The sequence below is a fragment of the Colias croceus genome, chromosome 3, assembly GCF_905220415.1.
Source record: "Colias croceus chromosome 3, ilColCroc2.1".
NCBI lineage: Eukaryota > Metazoa > Arthropoda > Insecta > Lepidoptera > Pieridae > Colias > Colias croceus.
This window is the reverse complement of record NC_059539.1, coordinates 1,141,286-1,163,126: the sequence shown is the minus strand read 5'-3', so window position 1 is coordinate 1,163,126 and position 21,841 is coordinate 1,141,286. Positions and strand designations below refer to the sequence as shown.

At 33.5% G+C, this 21,841-nt stretch overlaps 1 protein-coding gene across 4 annotated transcripts in view; it reads left to right on the top strand.

Annotated features, from left to right (window-relative positions):
• Window positions 1-21,841, top strand: part of LOC123706274 (nuclear factor of activated T-cells 5) — a 107,752-nt gene that overhangs the window by 33,845 nt on the left and 52,066 nt on the right. Inside the window, exon 1 of one of the 4 annotated variants that reach the window (XM_045655460.1) lies at window positions 5,342-5,411. The exons of the other annotated variants lie outside the window; for them this stretch is intronic. Coding sequence (XP_045511416.1) covers window positions 5,357-5,411 — 55 coding nt within the window. The 5' untranslated portion in view covers window positions 5,342-5,356. Of the gene's footprint in view, window positions 1-5,341; window positions 5,412-21,841 lie in introns of those variants that run through there. 4 annotated transcript variants of the gene reach the window in all.

Sequence of the window (21,841 nt, the reverse complement as noted above, 5' to 3'; positions counted from 1 at the left end):
GTACCTAAGTATGAATAAGTGTACAATTTGACTACACTATAAGTACATATTCATTTTTTGTTTGTTAAACATTTTTATTTTTTATTTTTCTTATTGGCATTTCTTGAATATTCTTTGGAAGAGGGCGCTGGCTCCTGACATACAGGTTTTTACCTAGTTTGGGAGTCAGAGACTTCACAGTATTTCAAAATGTAAAACTATTGTCAATAAAGAATTTTTATTTTATTTATTATTTATTATTTATATACCTACATATTTATATGTTATAAAGCTATAGGTATGCAATTAAATTGTAATATTTTTATTCCTTTTTATAGGTATAAAATTCCGTACACACACATAAAGAGTAAAGTTGGTGGCCTTTTAGTTTTTACTAATATTTTTTGTTAAATTTCCGTATCTCGATAGATCTCAATACAAATAAATAATCTACAAAAAATCTTAATATTCATATTAATATTGGCAACGCGCCAGTGAGAAAGCGGCTTTAGCGCAAATAAGCGCGTGCGCATCTGCGGTCATATCCGTTGCGTCAGTTGCAGTGGCTTTGGTCAGGTGACAATTTATCAATGATATTATAAACTAGCTGTGCCCCGCGGTTTTACCCGCATTGCTCCGCTCCTGTTGGTCTAACCGTAATGAAATAGCCTATAGCCGCGATAAATGGGCTATCGAACACCGAAAGAATTTTTCAAATCGGTAAAGCTGCAGTTCCTGAGATTGGCGCGTTCAAACAAACAAACTCTTCAGCTTTATAGTATTAGTATACATAAGAAGGTATATATAGAATATAGATAGGTTACCAACATCACATTCGATCTTCAAAAACGGCACACTCCCGCACACACGGAAAAAGAGATAACTGCAGCCTTGTTTGTTGTTTTATTTGTATGGTCTGTTATTGTTGATGCATTATTTTGGTAGTGTGGGTCCACACTCCACGCCTGTGTAAAAATATAATATATATTATGAATTGCTTATACTTATATGTTTCTTTTTTGTATGTGTTTAGTTTTATATATCTAGTACAAAGTCCACATTTTTTAAATATGTTTTCAATATATCTAATTGATATGTTTTTGTTGCAGGTAAAATATTTGATATCCATTTGGCGTGAGTACTGAACAGTGTCTCTGTCATTACGTAAATACACTTTACCAACTTTACAACATATTTTAATAACTAATTTAATAATGTTCTTTCTTCTAGGCCACATTCGAGGTTAATCGAGAAATACTATAAATATAAACATATACTGAAAGTATAGGACACGATCAAAATGCAATTTTTAAACCTACAGTTTTAATATGGGTCTATACAATTTATTGTATGTCACCTGAATTAAATGTAATAAATAAAATAAAACAAATAATTAATAATTTAGTTCAGAGAGCCTACCTAACACATGGATGATAAACTCCGGAATGTTATTTAAGAACTACAAGATAGTTTATTAAGGTCATGATTAGGTTTAATATTGATATCATTTCAAACTAGTTCTAGCAAATCATAATAATTAAGCTTTCCGAAATAGTGGTACGCTGGAATCAGTTTTTTAGGGTCATGAATATTTGTCGGATAAAAAAAATAAAATGGATATCATTTACAACGTACTTCTAGAGTGTTTCTAGCAAAATATAAAAGGCTTTCCGATCTGGGGCCGTATTATGACCTCTTATTCTTGACTAAGAATTAAGTTAATTAAACTGACTAGTTTATGCCATAATTAACCATGGCTTATATTGCGATCATAATATGAATTTGCCAGTCAGTGCAATTCACGGCGTAATCTGTCTGGAAATAAGAGGTAACAATACGGCTCTGGTAACTTCTAAAGACAATTCAAAAGTGCGTCTAAAAGATGTCTAGTTGAATAAATTTTAGAGTTTATAATACGTAAATGAAGTAGGTACCTAAACCTCATCATCGAGTAATAAAGTGGCTTACTAATGACCTCCGCGATTAGGGCACACAAAGTCCAAGAGATATCGCGTAAATTAATTAACATTATGTTTGTTTGTTTGTTTTATACGACACACAGTTATGTTGATTTTAGATAGCGATTTAGCGGTCTAGTGAGGGTTAGATGTTTGTGTTATGGGTAAGCCATGTTCAATGTTTTGTTTAGTAACTCTTTGTTTGGGGATTAACTCAAAGAGTAATTTGATGCATTTATTTATTTATTTTCATTCGTCATCAATAGATGGAGTTAATGAGGCAGGTTTTGTTTGCTTTTTACGGTGTGTTTATTGTTAAAATATGATAATAATTGTTGTATGTTTAACTTGAATTTACGTACTGCAAGGTTACAAAATTTCGAGGGACTTAACTCCATAGGAGACGACATACTCAGTTTTATTTTGAAAATTAAAGTTAAGGGAAATAAATTATGAAACGGCAATTTGTATGCAAACCTAGTAACTATAGCTACAGTTACAATCTAACAATATTGTCCGTTTGTCTAAATCTTAGTCCAACATTCCTTATCACGTATGTATATCTCGTATGTTATGTATATTTATATGAATATAATAATATAAGTTGTAACTTGTAGCATACGTCAGAGCGGTCAAGTTATTTGATCCGAGCTATAGTAAAACAGAACGGTCAACGGACTGACAGACTTTAGACTTTATTTATGTAGTAGGTGCATTTTGTTCATAGTAAGTTAGATTTTATCAAGTAAGTAGGTAGTACTAGGTGCGTTAGGCTGGTTGCAGATCTTGACCGACCATCAGTGCGTACCGTCGGTCTTGACGATACGCATCAACAATGTGTATGAAGATGATTATACGCATGACAATACACGTGCGTATGGTCGGTCTAGATAAAAAAGGTTTTATGAATATCCATACATATGACAAGCGCGACTGACGTACGCACTGATGGTCGGTCAAGCTCTGCAACCAGCCTTATAGATCCAGCTAAGATATAAAATGCTAGTAAAAAGATACCTACTAAAGCTACATTATTTATAAAAAATATTTTTTGCTAATTTTTAATTTGATCAGTTCTTGAACTAAAAGACTAACTAATTTAACTTTTAAAAAAAGTACAAATTGCTTCTTAAATTCGCTATTAGTATTTTCTAAAAGAGTAAAACTTTTAACGTAAATTTTTAATTTAAGTAAACTTTTACCAATACAATTAGGAGTAGTTAGATTAACTAAACTAGCTTTCCGCCCGCGCCTTCGCCCGCGTTTTCAAAGAAAAACCCGCATAGTTCCCGTTCCCGTGGGATAAAACCTATGCCATATAATATGTGTTAATCCAAGTTACCCTCTATATGTGTGCCCTCATTTATTGTAATCGGTTCAGTAGTATTTGCGTGAAAGAGTAACAAACACACACACACACACATCCTCACAAACTTTCGCATTTATAATATTAGTAGGATTAACTTAAATAATATGGTCCAAATTGCTTTATAAACACAAAAATCATTATAACATTGCATTCACTTCGATTGAACAACGTTACCGCAAAACTGAATAAGTTGTAAAATTAGAAACAGTAAACACTACCGATTGAATGGCATTCGTAAAGTAAAGTTTGAAATAAAACCGTCCATTGAGGGCTGAGATTTTCCGTTATCCCATTTCTTTCAACGATCACGGCGAAGGTTGAACAATCGTTGTTTAGTTCTTTGTCTGCCCCCTTGTGGGTATGAGACAAGGATGTTGGGTCCTTGTAAAGTGGGACTAGAAAATGTGTAGTTTGATTTGTTTTTATTGATATCGTATATAACTGTTGTTATATTTTGGTGCTATACCAAATACCTACTTGGATTGATTTTTATTAATTTACTAGAGGTCCGCCCGGCTTCGCCCGTGGTACATATTTTGCAATAAAAGGTAGCCTATGTCCTTTCTCGGGTATCAAAATATCTCCATACCAAATTTCATGCAAATTGGTTCAGTAGTTTAGGCGTGATTGAGTAGCAGACAGACAGACAGAGTTACTTTCGCATTTATAATATTAGTATAGATTACTCTTTAATATGTAGGTACTTAATTTAATTTAAATTAGTTTTCATGTAGGTACCTAAAATATGTTTATACACAGTTATCAAATCAACCTGTACTAACTATATACTATAAATAAATAAATAAATAAATATTATAGGACATTATTACACAAATCGACCTAGTCCCACAGTAAGCTCAATTAAGGCTTGTGTTGTGGGTACTAGGCGACGATAAATATAATATTTAATAAATACATATATAGATAATAACACCCAGACCCAAGAACAAATAATTGAGTTCATCACACAAATATTTGCCCTGACCGGGGATCGAACCCGGGACCGTCGGCTCAGTAGGCAGTTACTTTACGGTTTACCACTGCGCCAACCGCGTCGTCGGTCGGACTATACTTTTAGCTTTATGGCTAACATAATTAAATTTTAATTTCAAATACAATTATTGGTTATAATTGCTCTGAAAAAGCCACAGATATTAAACTCTGTGCTCCACGAGTTGTAATGCCAAATAAGAGTTTAATAAAAGTGTTGCCAACTAATTGAGATAAATTGTTGGAGACACAGCAGGCTTCTCGGTCGCTAGGGCTGCCAGATGTGTTTATTTTTTTTAGTTCAATAGAATTTTATGATGAATGGCATCATATCTTTTTAGTTAATAGGAAGTTCGGTTGTTTTATTTTATGATTAATTCACAGTCACTCATTTAGTGATAATTGAGAATACATATTATTATAGAGGCAATTATTATTTCTCTTACATTTAAAAGTCAGAAACTACTTAAAAAACGTCTATAGTTAAGGTCATTGTTTTGACTATAAGATTGATCTAGTTTTAAAAGTTTTTCCTTTAAGTGTGAAAAATTCTCATAATTTTTATGACTGCTAGCTTCAGACATCATGGTTTTGTACACATCTGACTTATTTTAAAGTAATTATTTATCACAGCCCTGAAGTATATTGTTTGAAAGATAATCAAGTTTACAATTTTTCTCTTAAATTCTCTTAAATATTATGATTTAGTCCGCCAAGTCGAGCAAAAAAGCGGCACCTATCCGTTTCTAGATCAATTAATGCTTTCAGCTTGCAATTCAGGTCATTTAATTTTATATTCTGTATAATTGAAGCATTAAAAATAAGTACCTACATTATTATAGTACAATTTGAATGCATTACTAACAAAATTAATTACCACCTTCTGGCTCCTCGTTAAACTAACTCCCGCGAAAGGCTCAATCAATCGCGATGCATTTCCAAAGGTTGTCTGGCACAGTGACGTCATAGCCAACGTGTTTGCGGTTAACTATAATGTAATTATAGGTAATTACATAAATACTTACTATGTTTTGACTCAGTACGCGTCCGACAGCGGTCGATGGTGCACGTGTGTGTTAGTGCATGTAACGGATACTCACACAGATACAAAACTGGTATGTGACTTTACTTGGCAATGATTAACGATGATACGTATGGTTGTAGATTTGTAAGTGATTCCTTGGTTTTCTGTTCTAGCTTCAATTGGGTAGAAATGCTTTATTTTTTCAAAGAAAGGTTGCAAAGTTTGGAGGTTTCTATCTACTGGTTACTAAATAAGTAAATAGCTAGTTAATCCAGTACTTTAATAATTGCTCATTTACCTAGGTAGGTACCACTATTATAGGTATACTTGTACATAGAAAGACGCATTCTAGCTAAACCGAACTATCTATATAGATTTTGTACATACCTAAATTGTTCTTTACATATTTATGACATCTTGTTACTTCTATTTTTCCCAATTAAGAAATTAAAGACCATAAAAATCGGTTCCGCTGTTCTTGAGTTACAAATGGTGTAATAAACATAACTTTCTTATAAAGTAATTATATTGTAAAAGTTAAGAAAACTTCTAAAGGTTTTCATTTCACGTGGGTGTTTGTGTAAAGTTTATTTCTTAATTGCTATTTATGTTGTTATTATGACAGGCTTCTTGTTTTAAACGTAACATTTAAAACTCGGGGAAGTCCTTAATCCAAGAACCGTGATGACTGATACAGCTTAAAAAGAGCGTGTGTGTGCTTGGCATACGTGTCAGAAGTGAAACTTGACAAGATGCAAAGATACCAAAATCGTCGCCCTACTCCATGACGTGGCGGTATTTCCATGACGCGACCTTGAAATTTTGCTCTCTACAGAAACTGCTTTCCGATTCCGTGGTATATGCCATAATGGTGTTCATAAAAAAAAAAAAAAAAGGACACGTGTTCTTTGAAAGATGTTTACTTCTTGAAACAAACAAGGGTTGACAATACTTGCACGGTCTGCCTTTTTGTATCATAGCAGTTAGCATATATAATATGTTTGTGTTTAAAGGGTAACCTCTTTTTATCAATAGCTAAAACACTAATTATCGAATAATAAAAATTGATATACTTAGGTAACACCATTTTAGAAGCACTTTTGAATTATCAAAATACAGAAAAATAATAATTAGCCATCGTAATTTCTGCTCGGGTCCTAACTCCTAGTTGAGTTTAATATAATATATAGGTTCTTACCTATTCGTTCCAATATTACCTCTATCAAGTTACACCCTTAAGGCTCCATACTGGAAAGGTTTGAGGTAGAACTTTACTTTCCCTTATTCAAGGTCAAGGACTTCCAATTTCTATATCTTATTTCGTGCTTCAAGTCATCAAGTGAACAGTTATGTATGCTTTCCTTGTAAAGTGGTGGTTTTTACTTTACTATATAGTTAACTATCTGTGCCCCGGGGCTTTACCCGCATTGCTCCGCTCCTGTTGGTTTTAGCGTGATGATATTATAGCACGGTATGTTCTGTCAGCCTATAGCCTTCGTCGATAAATGGGCTATCTAACACCGAAAGAATTTTTCAAATCGGACCAGCATTTCTTGGGATTAGCGCGTTCACACAAACATACAAACGATTTAACTTCTTAGAATTATATAATTTGTGTAAAAACAGTACACAAAATATTATGTCCGTATGAAATGTTTACTTCTGTAATTACATTTATAAAAGTAATCATCTAAGAACGAAGCTGTTTGCTCCAATTAGTTCATTATATAAATTAATATAATTTTATAAACATCACGTATTTTGTAAACAATATAATTCCCGTTTCAAAGGTGGTAAGAAATCCGATTATTGTCGTTAATTTATAAGTCTTTGTACACCATAGAATGTTTGAGATGTTTTGTTAAACTTTTCATATATTGTATTGCGTGTTTACGGTGTTTTGTGGACTTGAAGGAAAATGTTCAACATAAAGTAATTTCATACAATATATTATTTGAATTTTGGTGACCCGGATCGGATTACCTAGATGTTTAAAAAGAGAGTTTTCGTATGTTTATGTAAATAAAAGAAAATACTGTTTTCCCAGTTTTATGTGTTTGAACAAAACATAGATATGCTTAGGATGTATGTATATTTTGTGTATCAATTTTCATACGACAAAGTTGGTATCAGGTATTCATATAGGTATTGGATCATCATCACTACACATAGTAGGTATAAAACAAAGTCGCTTTCTCTGTCCCTATGTCCCTTTGTATGCTTAAATCTTTAAAACTACGCAACGGATTTTGATGCGGTTTTTTTAATAGAATAGAGTGATTCAAGAGGAAGGTTTTAGTCTATAATTTATTAGGTTTTAGACAAAGCGGGTGAAGCCGCGGGCGGAAAGCTAGTTATGAAAAAACCGGGAATATTTATTTATTAGTTTTCTTATTTACTTAACAATATAGTAGTAGACGTTGAAAGCTGTAACTATGACGGTTGCTAGGCAGCGAATATAATCGATGAGATCTTATTTTATAAAGCGCTACCTACATACTCTTAAACTTAGGCCATTAATTAATGAAATATTGGTATAGAATTTAAATATTAAATACGCCAATACGTCTAATCTAGGTACGCGCATAACTTTCGACTGAACCAAATTCATTATTTTTGGTTTAATGTTGTCAGACCAATGTTTGTTAAAAAAATGCAAAATTTTTTAACAGGCCAAAGTAGCGGCGCGGTGACTGCGGCGCCAGTAAAAAATCGCAATAAATAATTGTATTTAGAATTTTTTTTTAATTATCTTGTCTTGATATTTGATGAGCTGAGCTTGCCGCTCGCATGGTAAACTGTAAAAACCAACATGTTATTCCAGGCTATAATCTATCTGTATATCAAATTACAACGAACACGCTTCAATTGTTTTACGTGAAAAGGCAAAAACCATTTGCAACAAAAGCAGCGAATTATGAAATTGAAGAATAGAGTATCGACAGAAATAAAAAATGTCATTATTTCAGATATACTAATATTATAAAGCTGAAGAGTTTGTTTGTTTGCTTGGATGCGCTAAGTTCATGACCACGATTGGTAAAATTAGATTCAGTGTTATATAGAACATTTAATGAGGAATACTATGGGCTACATATCATCACGCTAAGACCAATAGGACCGAAACAATGCTTGTAAAATTGCGAGAATTAACTTTGGGAACCCCACGTTTTGCCGAATTCTTGGAAATATGACGTAAATTCCACTAAAACGTAAATTGCGAATTGCGATGTATCATGTATGGTTCATTTTACCATAATAATTATTGTTAAAATTGTAGCTTCTGATTATTGTTAAAATTTGTTGGTAGCTTCTGAAACTCCTAAATTCTAATTTTTTTATAAAGATGGACGTACTTCTACTATATTACCTAATTAAAATTGATAGGTATCTAAAAAAAATGTTTGTCACAAGTAATTCTGGCAAAAAAAGATTGGATTCATAGGTTGTATTAAATCTAATTAGAAGAAAACTTTTAATCCTGTTAATAGGTCCCCAAGGGGTAATTTACAAGGTCTTTGGAAGTTTGGACCCCTGCAATAATTGCTTACTTTTGTTGACGTGTGTACCTACTTGGTACCTAATACTTTGGGAATGAAAAAATGTTTTTGAAAAATAGAACCAGCCCTTAGACTTTAAAAAATTGAATAGGTACTATCTTATGAATTTTTCTCTGAAGTCTTGCGTGTAATATAATTAAGTACTTGCACAAAATAATGATCATGTTCACTGTATAACTTGCATTACTGTTTGCATAATGTCTTCATACATTTTCTGTTAAAGGGTAATTAATAATTATTTATACTATTTGTTTTTAAATTACTTCGGAAAATATACATTTAATGGTCGAACTATTTTGTATTGAATTATGTATTTGGCTTTTCTTTCTGGCACTACCATTATAGGCAGTTTTTTGTGAAATTGGGTGTATTGTATTTGCTTCATGATTTTCAACACAGTCGTAATCTATTTAATTGCGTTGCTACATAAAAATATTTCAGTTCTCTCAAATTTTTCAAGTAATAAAACTTGTTTACCTACTTAGTACATCATCTATGTACCTAGGTACTACATGAATAATTTTCGTAACCTATAAAATAAACTGTAAATCTCTAACTACTAGCTTACTGCCCACACATAATCGTTGCACCATGCTACAGAAAACAATACCATAGCCTAATATTAATAAGGTATAATTTAATCGACCACCAGTTTCTATTGTAATTTTTTCCGTCCGGAAGCAGATAGTCATTTATTTAAGCGCAATTCCTTTTTATTACTAACTCCTGAGGAAAACGCCTTAGTCATTGTGAAGATTTAGTGAAGAGTAAAATGATAATACAATTGTATAGTACCTAGATGGTACCTAGTATTTTCTAGTGTTTGATTTTACGCGAGTATTATAGATTTAGAAATTAAAGACTTTTTAACGGATTTTAAACGCGATTTATTCATTATAGAGACAGTCTCCCTGTAAAGTGTTCGAAACGTCGGGAAAATAATATAATGAAATCCGTTAAAAATTCTTTGCTACAAGAATATGGTTAAAAAATCGAACATTTGCTAATAACTTTTGTATTTTATACCAAACTAGTGGTCCGCCCCGGCTTCGCCCGTGGTACATATTTCGCAATAAAAGGTAGCCTATGTCCTTTCTCGGGTATCAAAATATCTCAATACCATAGTTTTCATGCAAATTGGTTCAGTAGTTTAAGCGTGATTGAGTAACAGACAGACAGACAGTTACTTTCGCATTTATAATATTAATATGGATTTCATAACTGTCATTAACTTTTGCCTACGCTAATCATTAATATCATTTATAAATGTAATTTAGTAATGTTTAATCATTAAAAATGACTAGCGATCGGCCCCGGCATCGCCCGGTATAGGTACATACTATAGTAAACTTTATCGTCATGAATGGACCTAAAAACCTCAGGGAGAATGAACTTTAGAAACGGTCCAATAAATCCTGAGATTAGCGCGTTCAAATAAACAAACGAATAAGCTTTATTAAGTATAGGTAATTTTTATTAAAAAAGCAATACTCCTAGTCCCTGATAACTAAAATAGAACGAGTCGGCCTAGACGAAGAGTCCTTACCCTCGATGTCACCCCAATTTTATTGATCTGTAAGAACCTCCACGTCTCGTATTAATTCAGGTGTTTCTGAGTAATACTAATATTCAGATAATAAACAAGGCACGTATGGGATAGGTGATTCTTTGAACTAGACTTCTTTTAATATATTTTATTTCTTTAAATAGCGATTTTATTCATATAAGAAAGCAAATACATAGGTAGGTATATTCGGTTAAGTTCGTATTGATTTTTATAACAAGTTAGTTTAATGTTAGCTATGTTTTGTATCCTACATTTAGTCTTTTATTTCCATCAGAAATATAAAAAAGACTCTCTCTTGAAAGGCAATAAGTATCTATCAAACAGCATAACAACAGGTTTACATGTATCTTCACAACCCTTAGAACAATTATTTTATACACAACTAGCTGCTCCGCGCGGTTTCACCCCCGTGACTCATCTCCCGTTGGTCGTAGCGTGATGATATATAGCTTATAGCCTTCCTCGATAAATGAGCTATCTAACACCGAAATAATTTTTCAAATCGGACCAGTAGTTACCGAGATTAGCGCGTTCAAACAAACAAACTCTTCAGCTTTATAATATTAGTATAGATAACGCCCCAGCCAATTATCAGTAACAACAATAATCCTACACAAAAAATATTTGTAATATTATTATATTTGTGTATTCACACATGACTTCCTAAACGTAATTCATTGCCCAGAGGTGATTATGGAATCACAAGCGGATGCTATAATTAAGCTGTAATTAGTTCGGGGACTGACGTTACATATTTATTGGAAAATCGGTATTATTAATTGTATTAGATAAAAATACGAGCAAAATAGCGTTATTTCTCTGACGCTAGGAAATTGTTATTTGAAACTAGCTGTGCTCCGCGGTTTTGCCCGCAGTGCTCCGCTCCTGTTGGACTTAGCGTGATGATATATAGCCTAAGCCTTCCTCGATAAATGGGCTATCTAACACTGAAATCATTTTTCAAATCGGAACAGTGGTTGCTGACTTGTTACGAACGTCGAACGTCGGACGTCTTGCTGTGAGCAAGGTCATGGACAGACTGAAGTAAAACTTAAAATAATAATGAAAATTTCATTGTTTTTAACTAATTGAACAACAAGTGACAAAAACAATTGAATTTACAAAGCAGTTAATGTGTATAAATCGATTTCAATTCTCATAGACAGAACATAAAAAAAATCTATTCCCGATTCATCCGGATAAATTTGATTAAATATTGAAATACCTATGATATTTTCCCCATTCATCCGAAGAGTAAATGGTATGTCCGATTCATCCGAGAGTTTTAAAGATAGTTATTAATAAAAAAAGTGATGGAGGGTTGACAAATAAAACAAATATTTTAATTATGTAAATATATATTATTTCTTTGTAAAACTTTAAATAGTAAGATGTAACATATAATATAACACCAGTAATACAGTACCATAAAAATCAACTTTAGGACTTATCTATTATTCTTCCTGTATAGGTTTGATACATATAAATCTGGATATACAACTATTTGTTAATTCTTTTTTAAGCTGTAAACAGTAACAAATACAATATTTAAATTACTACATTAGTAATAAAGTGTTACAAAATCAACTTTAATGCCTATTGCCCTTTTTGTAAGTATAGGTTTGATACATACAGATTTGGATAATAATATTTTTTAACTAATACACTCAAAAATCAACTTTAGGACTTATCTATTATTCTTCCTGCATAGGTTTGATACATATAAATCTGGATATACAACTATTTGTTAATTCTTTTTTAAGCTGTAAACAGTAACAAATACAATATTTAAATTACTACATTAGTAATAAAGTGTTACAAAATCAACTTTAATGCCTATTACCCTTTTTGTATAGGTTTGATACATACAGATTTGGATAATAATATTTTTTAAGTAATACACACAAAAATCAACTTTAGGACTTATCTATTATTCTTCCTGTATAGGTTTGATACATATAAATCGAAAGCCTATGATGTATAAATTTCAGACTTTAATATTAATAACTACGTTAAGTTGCAAATTTTTTCTAAGCAATGACCCAAGGTAATTTCACAGTTTTGATGCTGCGTAATTATATGAGCGAGACGTTTATCAAAATCTATGACATTTTTGTTTCTATATGAAATTGGAATACCCTGTTCAAATTGTTTTATTTTGAGATCAAATTCTTTTATATTTTTCAATAGGAGATCTAAAAATTTAATAAATGACGGTTTTGCATTCGATATTCCTTTATTTAACTTTGAATGCCACCCTTCTAAATGATTTGTGGTCCTGAATCTTTCACCGTAGAATGACCATTTTCCGAAAAAACTAGATTCAATCCAGGCGTTCACAAAGTAGTCATTAAAAGCTAATATTTGCCCGTTATTGGAACAATCTTCCATTATATATAAATAACCATCACTGATTAAGTGTTGTGGCAGAAGTGATAAAGCGCCACAGATTGCAACGTGAGCTTTATGTACGGGATTTTTATTTAATTTTAATTCTTTTGCTTTTTTTCTTAGAGCACTTTTAAAATGAAAATAACAACCTACAATTTTACAATTAGGCATTATTTTTTGCATTGCGTTCATAGCTGCTGCCTCGTAATCAGATTGAAATTTTTTTGGATTCCAATCCGGCACTTGCGACTTTATTATTTGAAAAAGGATTTCATAAGTAGCCTGTTTCTTATTTAATAATAACGCGTATACCAGCGGGACAACGTTAGATGTTTCTTCGGAACTACCCAAATCTCCATGGATTGTGTAAAGTTGGTAGAAGGGCTTAGGACATATTTTAAACGTACCATCTGCAAAAATATGTTCAACTGTTGCTAGTAAGTGCTTCGCATTATGTGTTCCAAATACTATGATTCTGTTCCTTTGGTCTGTATAGTCAGCCAGCAATATTTTGTCTTTATATGCATCTGGGATTTCAACGGCAGAAGCAGTTTGAAATGTGGTTCTTTTCACTCCCAGTGCTTTATTTCTGGAATGGTATAAACTGTTCTTTATTGATGTAAACTTCGGTATTGTTGCTACTAGGTCGAGGCCAAAATCAGCGAGCGAAGACATCTCATTGTTGAATAACGTTGGTATTGGGTCTGATTTCGTTGCAGCTAATTTTCGGCATTGGTTCAGTTGTTTCTTTATTATGTTGGCAGCAAAATTTGGTTGGCATGTATGAGGATCATCACTCACAACTAGATTGTTTTTTGTGACTACACGTCCACGACATTTCCGAGTTTGCCACTTCACACAACACCAAACAGTTGTACCGTTTTTGTTTTCGCGTTTTTTGTTATGCTGATAGCCACCACGCAATAAAAGAAGTCCTCCTCGTTCTGATTGCTCAAAAACTAATTGAGTCTGACTGGAACTACTAGGTTCACAAGTAGAATCCATGATAAACTAATCCAAATCGTAGGCAAAACAACAAATCCGATCACGAGCAAGGGTCAAATGTTCAGAAAGTGATTACAGTAAGTGATAGTAGAGATGTTTCCTGATCGCGAGCGAAAAGTCAACTAAATTTTCATTTATGCAAAATATGTGACATAATTTTTAAAAAGAAGGGTGGTTTTGCGTTATGATGCCGACAAAAGCAAAGTTAAAAACTTTTTACATTGTCTTTTTAAAATTAACAATTACATTTAAATAACAATATTTTAACAAATACTAATCCATTCCGAAAACTCTCACCAGTGTTATCTATCCCATCATAAAACCCCTTTTATGCAATATAGAGCTCGTATTTTTAAATACCTACCTGACGCTCTGTAGCCCTTTTGTTCGGTTGCCGACTGCAAAATTCTCGTAATAAGAACAATTGGTTAGGCACACTTATTAACATTTTTTTGTTAATATATAATGGAAGAAGGGAAAAGGTATTATAAAAATATGGTATCTACCTATATATATATATAGATATCTCCACGGGCACTATGTTGATCAAACGTGCCATATAGTTAGTAATTATTTGATCCGTTTTCACTTGTTGATCCGGTTGGTATTTGTGGATCCATTGCCACACCACCGTCCGTATGTGGATCCGAACGGAGCCACAAGTGTAACCATCAGTAATAATAATAATTACGTGCTTTTTATACAAATCCACCTTTTTTGCGTTTTAGCTCTTGTTGATCCGATTCAAATGAGCCAATCAGAGCCCACCGAGCTCAGCCATTGGTCGCTTGCGGCCTTAGCCATTTGAAGGTTTAAAGACATGTATTCCCGTTATAGAAACGTATGTTGCCGTTCGCCTTCCATAATTTGTTCGGATCTTCGGGAGGGCAAGATAGCTAGCTCGTCTATTAGGATAGTGGCGATTTGATGTTGAGATTATAATATTTGTATTTATGTTTTTATGTAGCGCTTTGCGGATGAACATACACGTATTATAAAAGTATAATTGTTTTAAATTCATTATTTTAGAGTCGTCGTAGATTTTTTTTAGTTAAAAAAGGATAGTAAAAGATAGTTTTAATGATTTTATTTTGTAAAATTTGGAGTGGCGCTAATTTATTTTTGTAAGCACTCCCCCATACTTCTATTAAATACATTAGGTGCGGCTTTACTAACGTGTTGTAGATGGTGTGGCGTAATTTATGAGGAATGCAAGAAGTAATATTACGCAGAGATCTAAGAAGTGCTGATAATTTATTTTTTAGGTGGTCGATGTGATGATTCCATTTTAGAGAGCTGTCGATTCGCAAACCTAGTAGATCGGGAGTCATTGACACAAAATTTCGAGTCATTTGTAACAGGATGGCGGTTCTACAGGGGTCTTAGTACGCAATGACAGAAAGAAAAATGATGGTGTGAACGCTGCAGCTGGTACCGGCGGCTTAGACGCGTGGGCGTTAGTCAAACTCGTCGGAAAAATAGCGAAAGTCAAACGATTTGTAACACAAAAATTTTAGAATTTACCGATAGCCCATAAAAAAGATGTAGACGGTAGTGTCATGCCATACTTTTCCTGTGTGACATAAAGCCCGCCATACCGACGCGAATGCGTTGATTTAAAAAAAACAATTCAACCATTGTATTGTGCAATTCAAATCGTATACTTTTATTTTCTTAATCATTTACTTTGTATCCTTTATCATTAGTCACTAAAATTTATTTTGTTAACTTGCCAAATATAATGTAACATGGAATTTGCAAGGGAAGGCACTGCCTTCTGAGATATAGGAATTACCTAGTTCAGAAGGCAGAGCAATATTGTAATGTTATATTTGAAGTTACTAATAAATTTTATTTTATTTATTATTTTATTGGTACCAGGCTAACTTTTGCACAGGTAACCATCGTCGTGCAGCCATTTACGAAAATCGCCATGCATCGCCATACTTTTCAGACGATTCTAAATGGTCGCCATATCGCCGAAATAATTTTGTTTAATTGAATGAAATGTTGAAATGAATGTTTAATTGAATGAATTTTGTTTACTATTTGTTCATTTGAGCATACATATTTTTCAAATAATGTACTAATACGGCTCAACTCCGACCGAATATCCTTCATATCATCATTACATCTGCAATCTTGTTCTAGCGGTTGTTTCCGTTTTCTGTAAGTAATTTAAGTATCAGTTGGCGTAGAACTCGTAGAAAACGAACTTAGCTTCGATAGATCGGGATGCGATCCACCGGCAGTACCCACTGCACCACTGCTGGTTAAACGTGTTGGCGATCTGCGTACACTCATATTTACTCCGCAATGGATAATTTGTGCAAGAATATGAGTTGTCATTTGTTTTTGACCTAAATCTAACATTTAAATTATTTTATCAGATTGATATCAGAATCAGGGCAAAGGCGAACGCTACACGTCAATAAATATTATGATAATTATCTTGATATTTACTGATGTATCTCGGGAGGGATCACAGCACACCCTACACCATCAATACGTATCGCGTCAGTACTGAAACGTTCTTTGTATGAGCCAGACGTGATGACGGCAAGATAAATATTGCGATGTAGGTCCTGGGATCAGATCACAAGGAGTTCCAGAAATCCAGCGATATACAGGGTTAGTTCTCAATGGCCGGCTAAATTTTCAGAAATGGTTCAGAATCGATAACATTTTAGAACTAATGAAAAAAAACGTTTTTTTTTTAATTAGATTTCATTCCTGTCCACCACTAAAAAGCGAACGTGTGGACATTACAAAAGCAACAATTCAGTTCAACAACCTAGATAGGTAGAAGTTAGCACACACATAAATTTGGAAATGCGCGCACGCACACAAGTGCATTGATTCTGGGGGTGTTTACGATTTAGGAAATTTTTAAGACATTTTCAAATGAATGCTATTATTTTTATTTAATTTTATTCGACAATAATTTTTCAAATGCACCTTTGGTTTAATATCTAGATCTTAATTTTAAATTTTGGCTGGTCATTGAAAACTAACCCTGTATTGTGATCCGTCAATACACTACCCTACACGTCAATAAATATCGTAATCCGATAGTAAATATTGACGGATCACAATATGGATCTTACGTGTAGCGTTCGCCAAAGAGTTGCCCTGATTCAAGAGGTAGGTTATTTGTAGGCTGCATACTACTTGTGAATTATCACCGTCACTGTATGACGAAAGGTTCGTCCAAATCTATCTTTTTAGGGTTCCGTATTTTTAGTTTCACAACGTTTTCTATAAGTTTCAATTGAATTACGGTCGACTTCTTCAACTTCCATAAAACTCAGGAGATTTTTTGGTAGCCCTAATTTCATATTCCCATGTCAATGTCATGCAAGTGCATATAAATGGAACAGATCAACATACGACTTATGATTTGGTATATAAAACGGAGTCAAGAAGTATTTGAGCATTTCAAAATTTGAACCGTTACGAAGTCGAGTTCGTCTAGTCTAGGCGGATTTAGCAATGTATGGGACATTACCTATCTATAATATGTTTGTGTACGGAGCCAACAAATACTGTAGTGTTTACGAAAAATTAATTAACGTTACATAATATACAGTTTCGTTTTGTCGGATCAAATAAAGCTTTAATTTTGATAATATATATGGATCTGATCAACATACGACTTTGGATTTGGTATATAAAACGGAGCCAACAAATGTTTATGGGTTTCTGAATTTCGGCCGTTACGGAGTCGATTCAGTTCGAGATCTTAGCAATAAAAATGTTGAGTATATCAATTTCTCCATGAATACGTTTGGCAACGTCGCTGAAATATTTGCGCCGTTGCCACTCCGGGCAAGATCTATGCAACCGGAGTCGAGTAATATGGGGGAAAAGGTGGAGTCAGGAATGCACGGCAGTCGGGCTGGATCAACTTAGTGCCCAAGTTGGTATTTATATATATATATATATATATATATATATATATATATATAAATACCAACTTGGGCACTAAGTTGATCCAGCCCGACTGCCGTGCATTCTTGACTCCACCTTTTCCCCGATATTACTCGACTCCGGTTGCATAGATCTTGCCCGGAGTGGCAACGGCGCAAAGTTTTGGGCGATGTTGCCAAACGTATTCATGGAGAAATTGATATACTCAACATTTTTATTGCTAAGATCTTGAACTGAATCGACTCCGTAACGGCCGAAATTCAGAAACCCATAAACACTTGTTGGCTCCGTTTTATATACCAAATCCAAAGTCGTATGTTGATCAGATCCATATATATTATCAAAATTACAGCTTTATTTGATCCGACAAAACGAAACTGTATATTAAGTAACGTAGATTAATTTTTCGTAAACACTGCAGTATTTGTTGGCTCCGTACACAAACATATTATAGTTAGGTAATGTTCCATACATTGCTAAATCCGCCTAGACTAGACGAACTCGACTCCGTAACGGTTCAAATTTTGAAATGCTCAAACACTTCTTGACTCCGTTTTATATACCAAATCATAAGTCGTATGTTGATCTGTTCCATTTATATGCACTTGCATGACATTGACATGGGGATATGAAATTAGGGCTAGCAAAAAATCTCCTGAGTTTTATGGAAGTTGCAGAAGTCGACCGTAATTCAATTGAAACTTATTGAAAACGTTGTGAAACTAAAAATACGGAACCCTAAAAAGATAGATATTTGGACGAACCTTTCGTCATACAGTGACGGTGATAATTCTCAAGTAGTATGCAACCTACAAATAACAACCTACCACTTGAATCAGGGCAACTCTTTCGCGAACGCTTCACGTGATCCGTCAATATTTACTATCGGATTACGATATTTATTGACGTGTAGGGTAGTGTATTGACCGATCAAAATATATCGCTGGATTTCTGGAAATCCTTGTGATCTGATCCCAGGACCTAGATCGCTATATTTATCTTGCCGTCAGTATTGATGGTGTAGGGTGTGCTGTGATCTCTCCCAAGATACATCAGTAAATATCAAGATAATTATCATAATATTTGTTGACGTGTAGCGTTCGCCTTTGCCCTGGTTCTGACATCAATCTGATAAAATAATTAAAATGTTAGATTTAGGTCAAACAAATGACGACTCACATTCCTGCACAAATTATCCATTGCGGAGTAAATACGAGTGTACGCAGATCGCCAACATGCAGTGGGTACTGCCGGTGGATCGCATCCCGATCTATCGAAGCTAAGTTCGTTTTCTACGAGTTCTACGCCAACTGATACTCAAATTACTTACAGAAAACGGAAACAACCCCTAGAACAAGATTGCAGATTTAGTGATGATATGAAGGATATTCGGTCGGAGTTGAGCCGTATTTATTACTTGAAAAATATGTATGCTCAAATAAACAAATAGTAAACAAAATTCATGAAAACATTTCTGAGGTAAAAACACAAATTACCGAAATTAAATCGTCCAACGAACAATCTTTGAATTTAATTCGCCAAAATACGAATCAAATCAATTAGAATGTATGATAATTACCGAACAAAACATATTGAAGAGTGCTATTTCTCAATTAGAATCCCAGATAAACCAGGGTGAGAGTAAAATAAAATCACTGGAATTAAATCTTCAATCAATAAATCAGACAGCCACCCCATCGGGTTTTACGTCTAAAAATCAACTTCATATAAATTAAAACTTAATCAAGGAACTACGGGACAGAAAGAGCCGCGAAAAAAATGTAATTTTTACTGGTTTCCCAGAATCGAACTCTTATAACTCAGAGGAGAGGAAATCTAAAGACAACTACGAAATTTTAAAAATTACCTCACTAATAAGTTCAGACCTACCGAAGCCAGTAAAAATATATAATTATAACCTTAATTCAAACTGTAGTACAGGTCTTGATGGTATTACTACAAAAGCAATTAAATGCATCAAAGAAAAATTAAATCATACTTTAAGCGACTGTTTTAACCAAGCCATAAGTCATAGACGTTTTCCGGACTCGTTAAAAATAGCGAAGGTAACTCCTATCTATAAGAGTGAGTATTCGGTTTTGCCAGTATTGTCAAAATATTGGAGAAGATCTTACACACGAGATTACAAAAATATTTAGACTCATTTAATTTTAATTCAGTGCGTCAATACGAATTTAAGCCAAAAAGTGAGCTCTGTGAGCGACTATGGACCTAACTATTAAAATAAAACAGAACATTGACGCAAACAATATAGTTTTGGGAGTGTTTATTGACCTACAAAAGGCCTTCGATACCGTTTCTCACGAACTTTTAATAAAGAAATTAACATCACTTAACATTAATGGTAAAGCACTAGATATGCTGAAATCATATTTAAAAAATCGATCACAAATAGTTAAAATAGATAACCACGATAGCATTCCCTTACCAATTACATGTGGCGTACCCCAAGGTTCGATTCTAGGCCCATTGGTTTTTTTAATTTATATTAATAATTTACAAGATTTAAAGCTAAATGGTCACCTAACACTTTATGCGGATGACACCTGTCTGTTTTATTTTGGTCCTTCTATACATGACATGATAGCGCAAGCACAAAATGAATTAAATAAATGGTTTCAATGCAATCTACTAAAAATAAATATAATTATCTAAATTCAAAGCTCATAAAAAAATTATTCTACCACACGCTCCACTTAAAATTAACGGTGTTGTATTAGAACATAAAACCCACGAGAAATAACCTAGATTTGCGAATCGGCAGCTATCTGAAAAATAAATTATCAGCACTTCTTAGATCTCTGCGTAATATTACTTCTTGCCTTCCTCATAAATTACGCCACACCATCTACAACACGTTAGTAAAGCCGCACCTAATGTATTTAATAGAAGTATGGGGGAGTGCTTACAAAAATAAATTAGCGCCACTCCAAATTTTACAAAATAAAATCATTAAAACTATCTTTAACTATCCTTTTTTAACTTCTACAAATAAAATCTACGACGACACTAAAATAATGAATTTAAAACAATTATACTTTTATAATACGTGTACCTATGTTCATCCGCAAAGCGCTACATAAAAACATAAATACAAATATTATAATCTCAACATCAAATCGTCACTATCCTAATAGACGAGCTAGCTATCTTGCCATCCCAAAGATCCGAACAAATTATGGAAGGCGAACGGCAACATACGTTTTTATAACGGGAATAAATGTCTTTAAACCTTCAAGTGGCTAAGGCCGCAAGCGACCAATGGCTGAGCTCGGTGGGCTCTGATTGGCTCATTTGAATCGGATCAACAAGAGCTAAAACGCAAAAAAGGTGGATTTGTATAAAAAGCACGTAATTATTATTATTACTGATGGTGACACTTGTGGCTCCGTTCGGATCCACATACGGACGGTGATGTGGTAATGGATCCACAAATACCAACCGGATCAACAAGTGAAAACGGATCAAATAATTACTAACTATATGGCACGTTTGATCAACATAGTGCCCATGGAGATATCTATATATATATATATATATATATATATATATATATATATATATATATATATATATTTTTTTTTTACAGGTTGGTCGTGTCACCTGACCGACGACAAATAAAAGATTTTGAATATTAGAAGATATTATTTTTGTAGTAAGTAGGTAATGTTTTTCTTTTTAGTTTTTTTTTGGGCATTTTAGATAATGTAGGAATAGATTCGTACAGTTTATCTTATAAAAATAAATTTAAAAAAAACCGACTTCCAAAAGGTAAAAATAATAAACCTTCCCGACTTCTAACACGTACTTAGAAGTCGGACAGGTATATTCAATTCACTTTTTAGTGTTGTAAGAAGGGTACAACACGAAATTTCAAGCGAGAATTCGTTACGTATGTAGGTACTTCTTCTTCTTTTAAAAGTCGGTTAGTCTCTATCTACATTCGTATGCAAAGTTACAACACGATACGTGCAGTAGAAGTTAGTGTACATCGTCTCGCAAGTTCGAGAAATCGACCGATTGTCTCCGCCTGGAAACTACTGGATC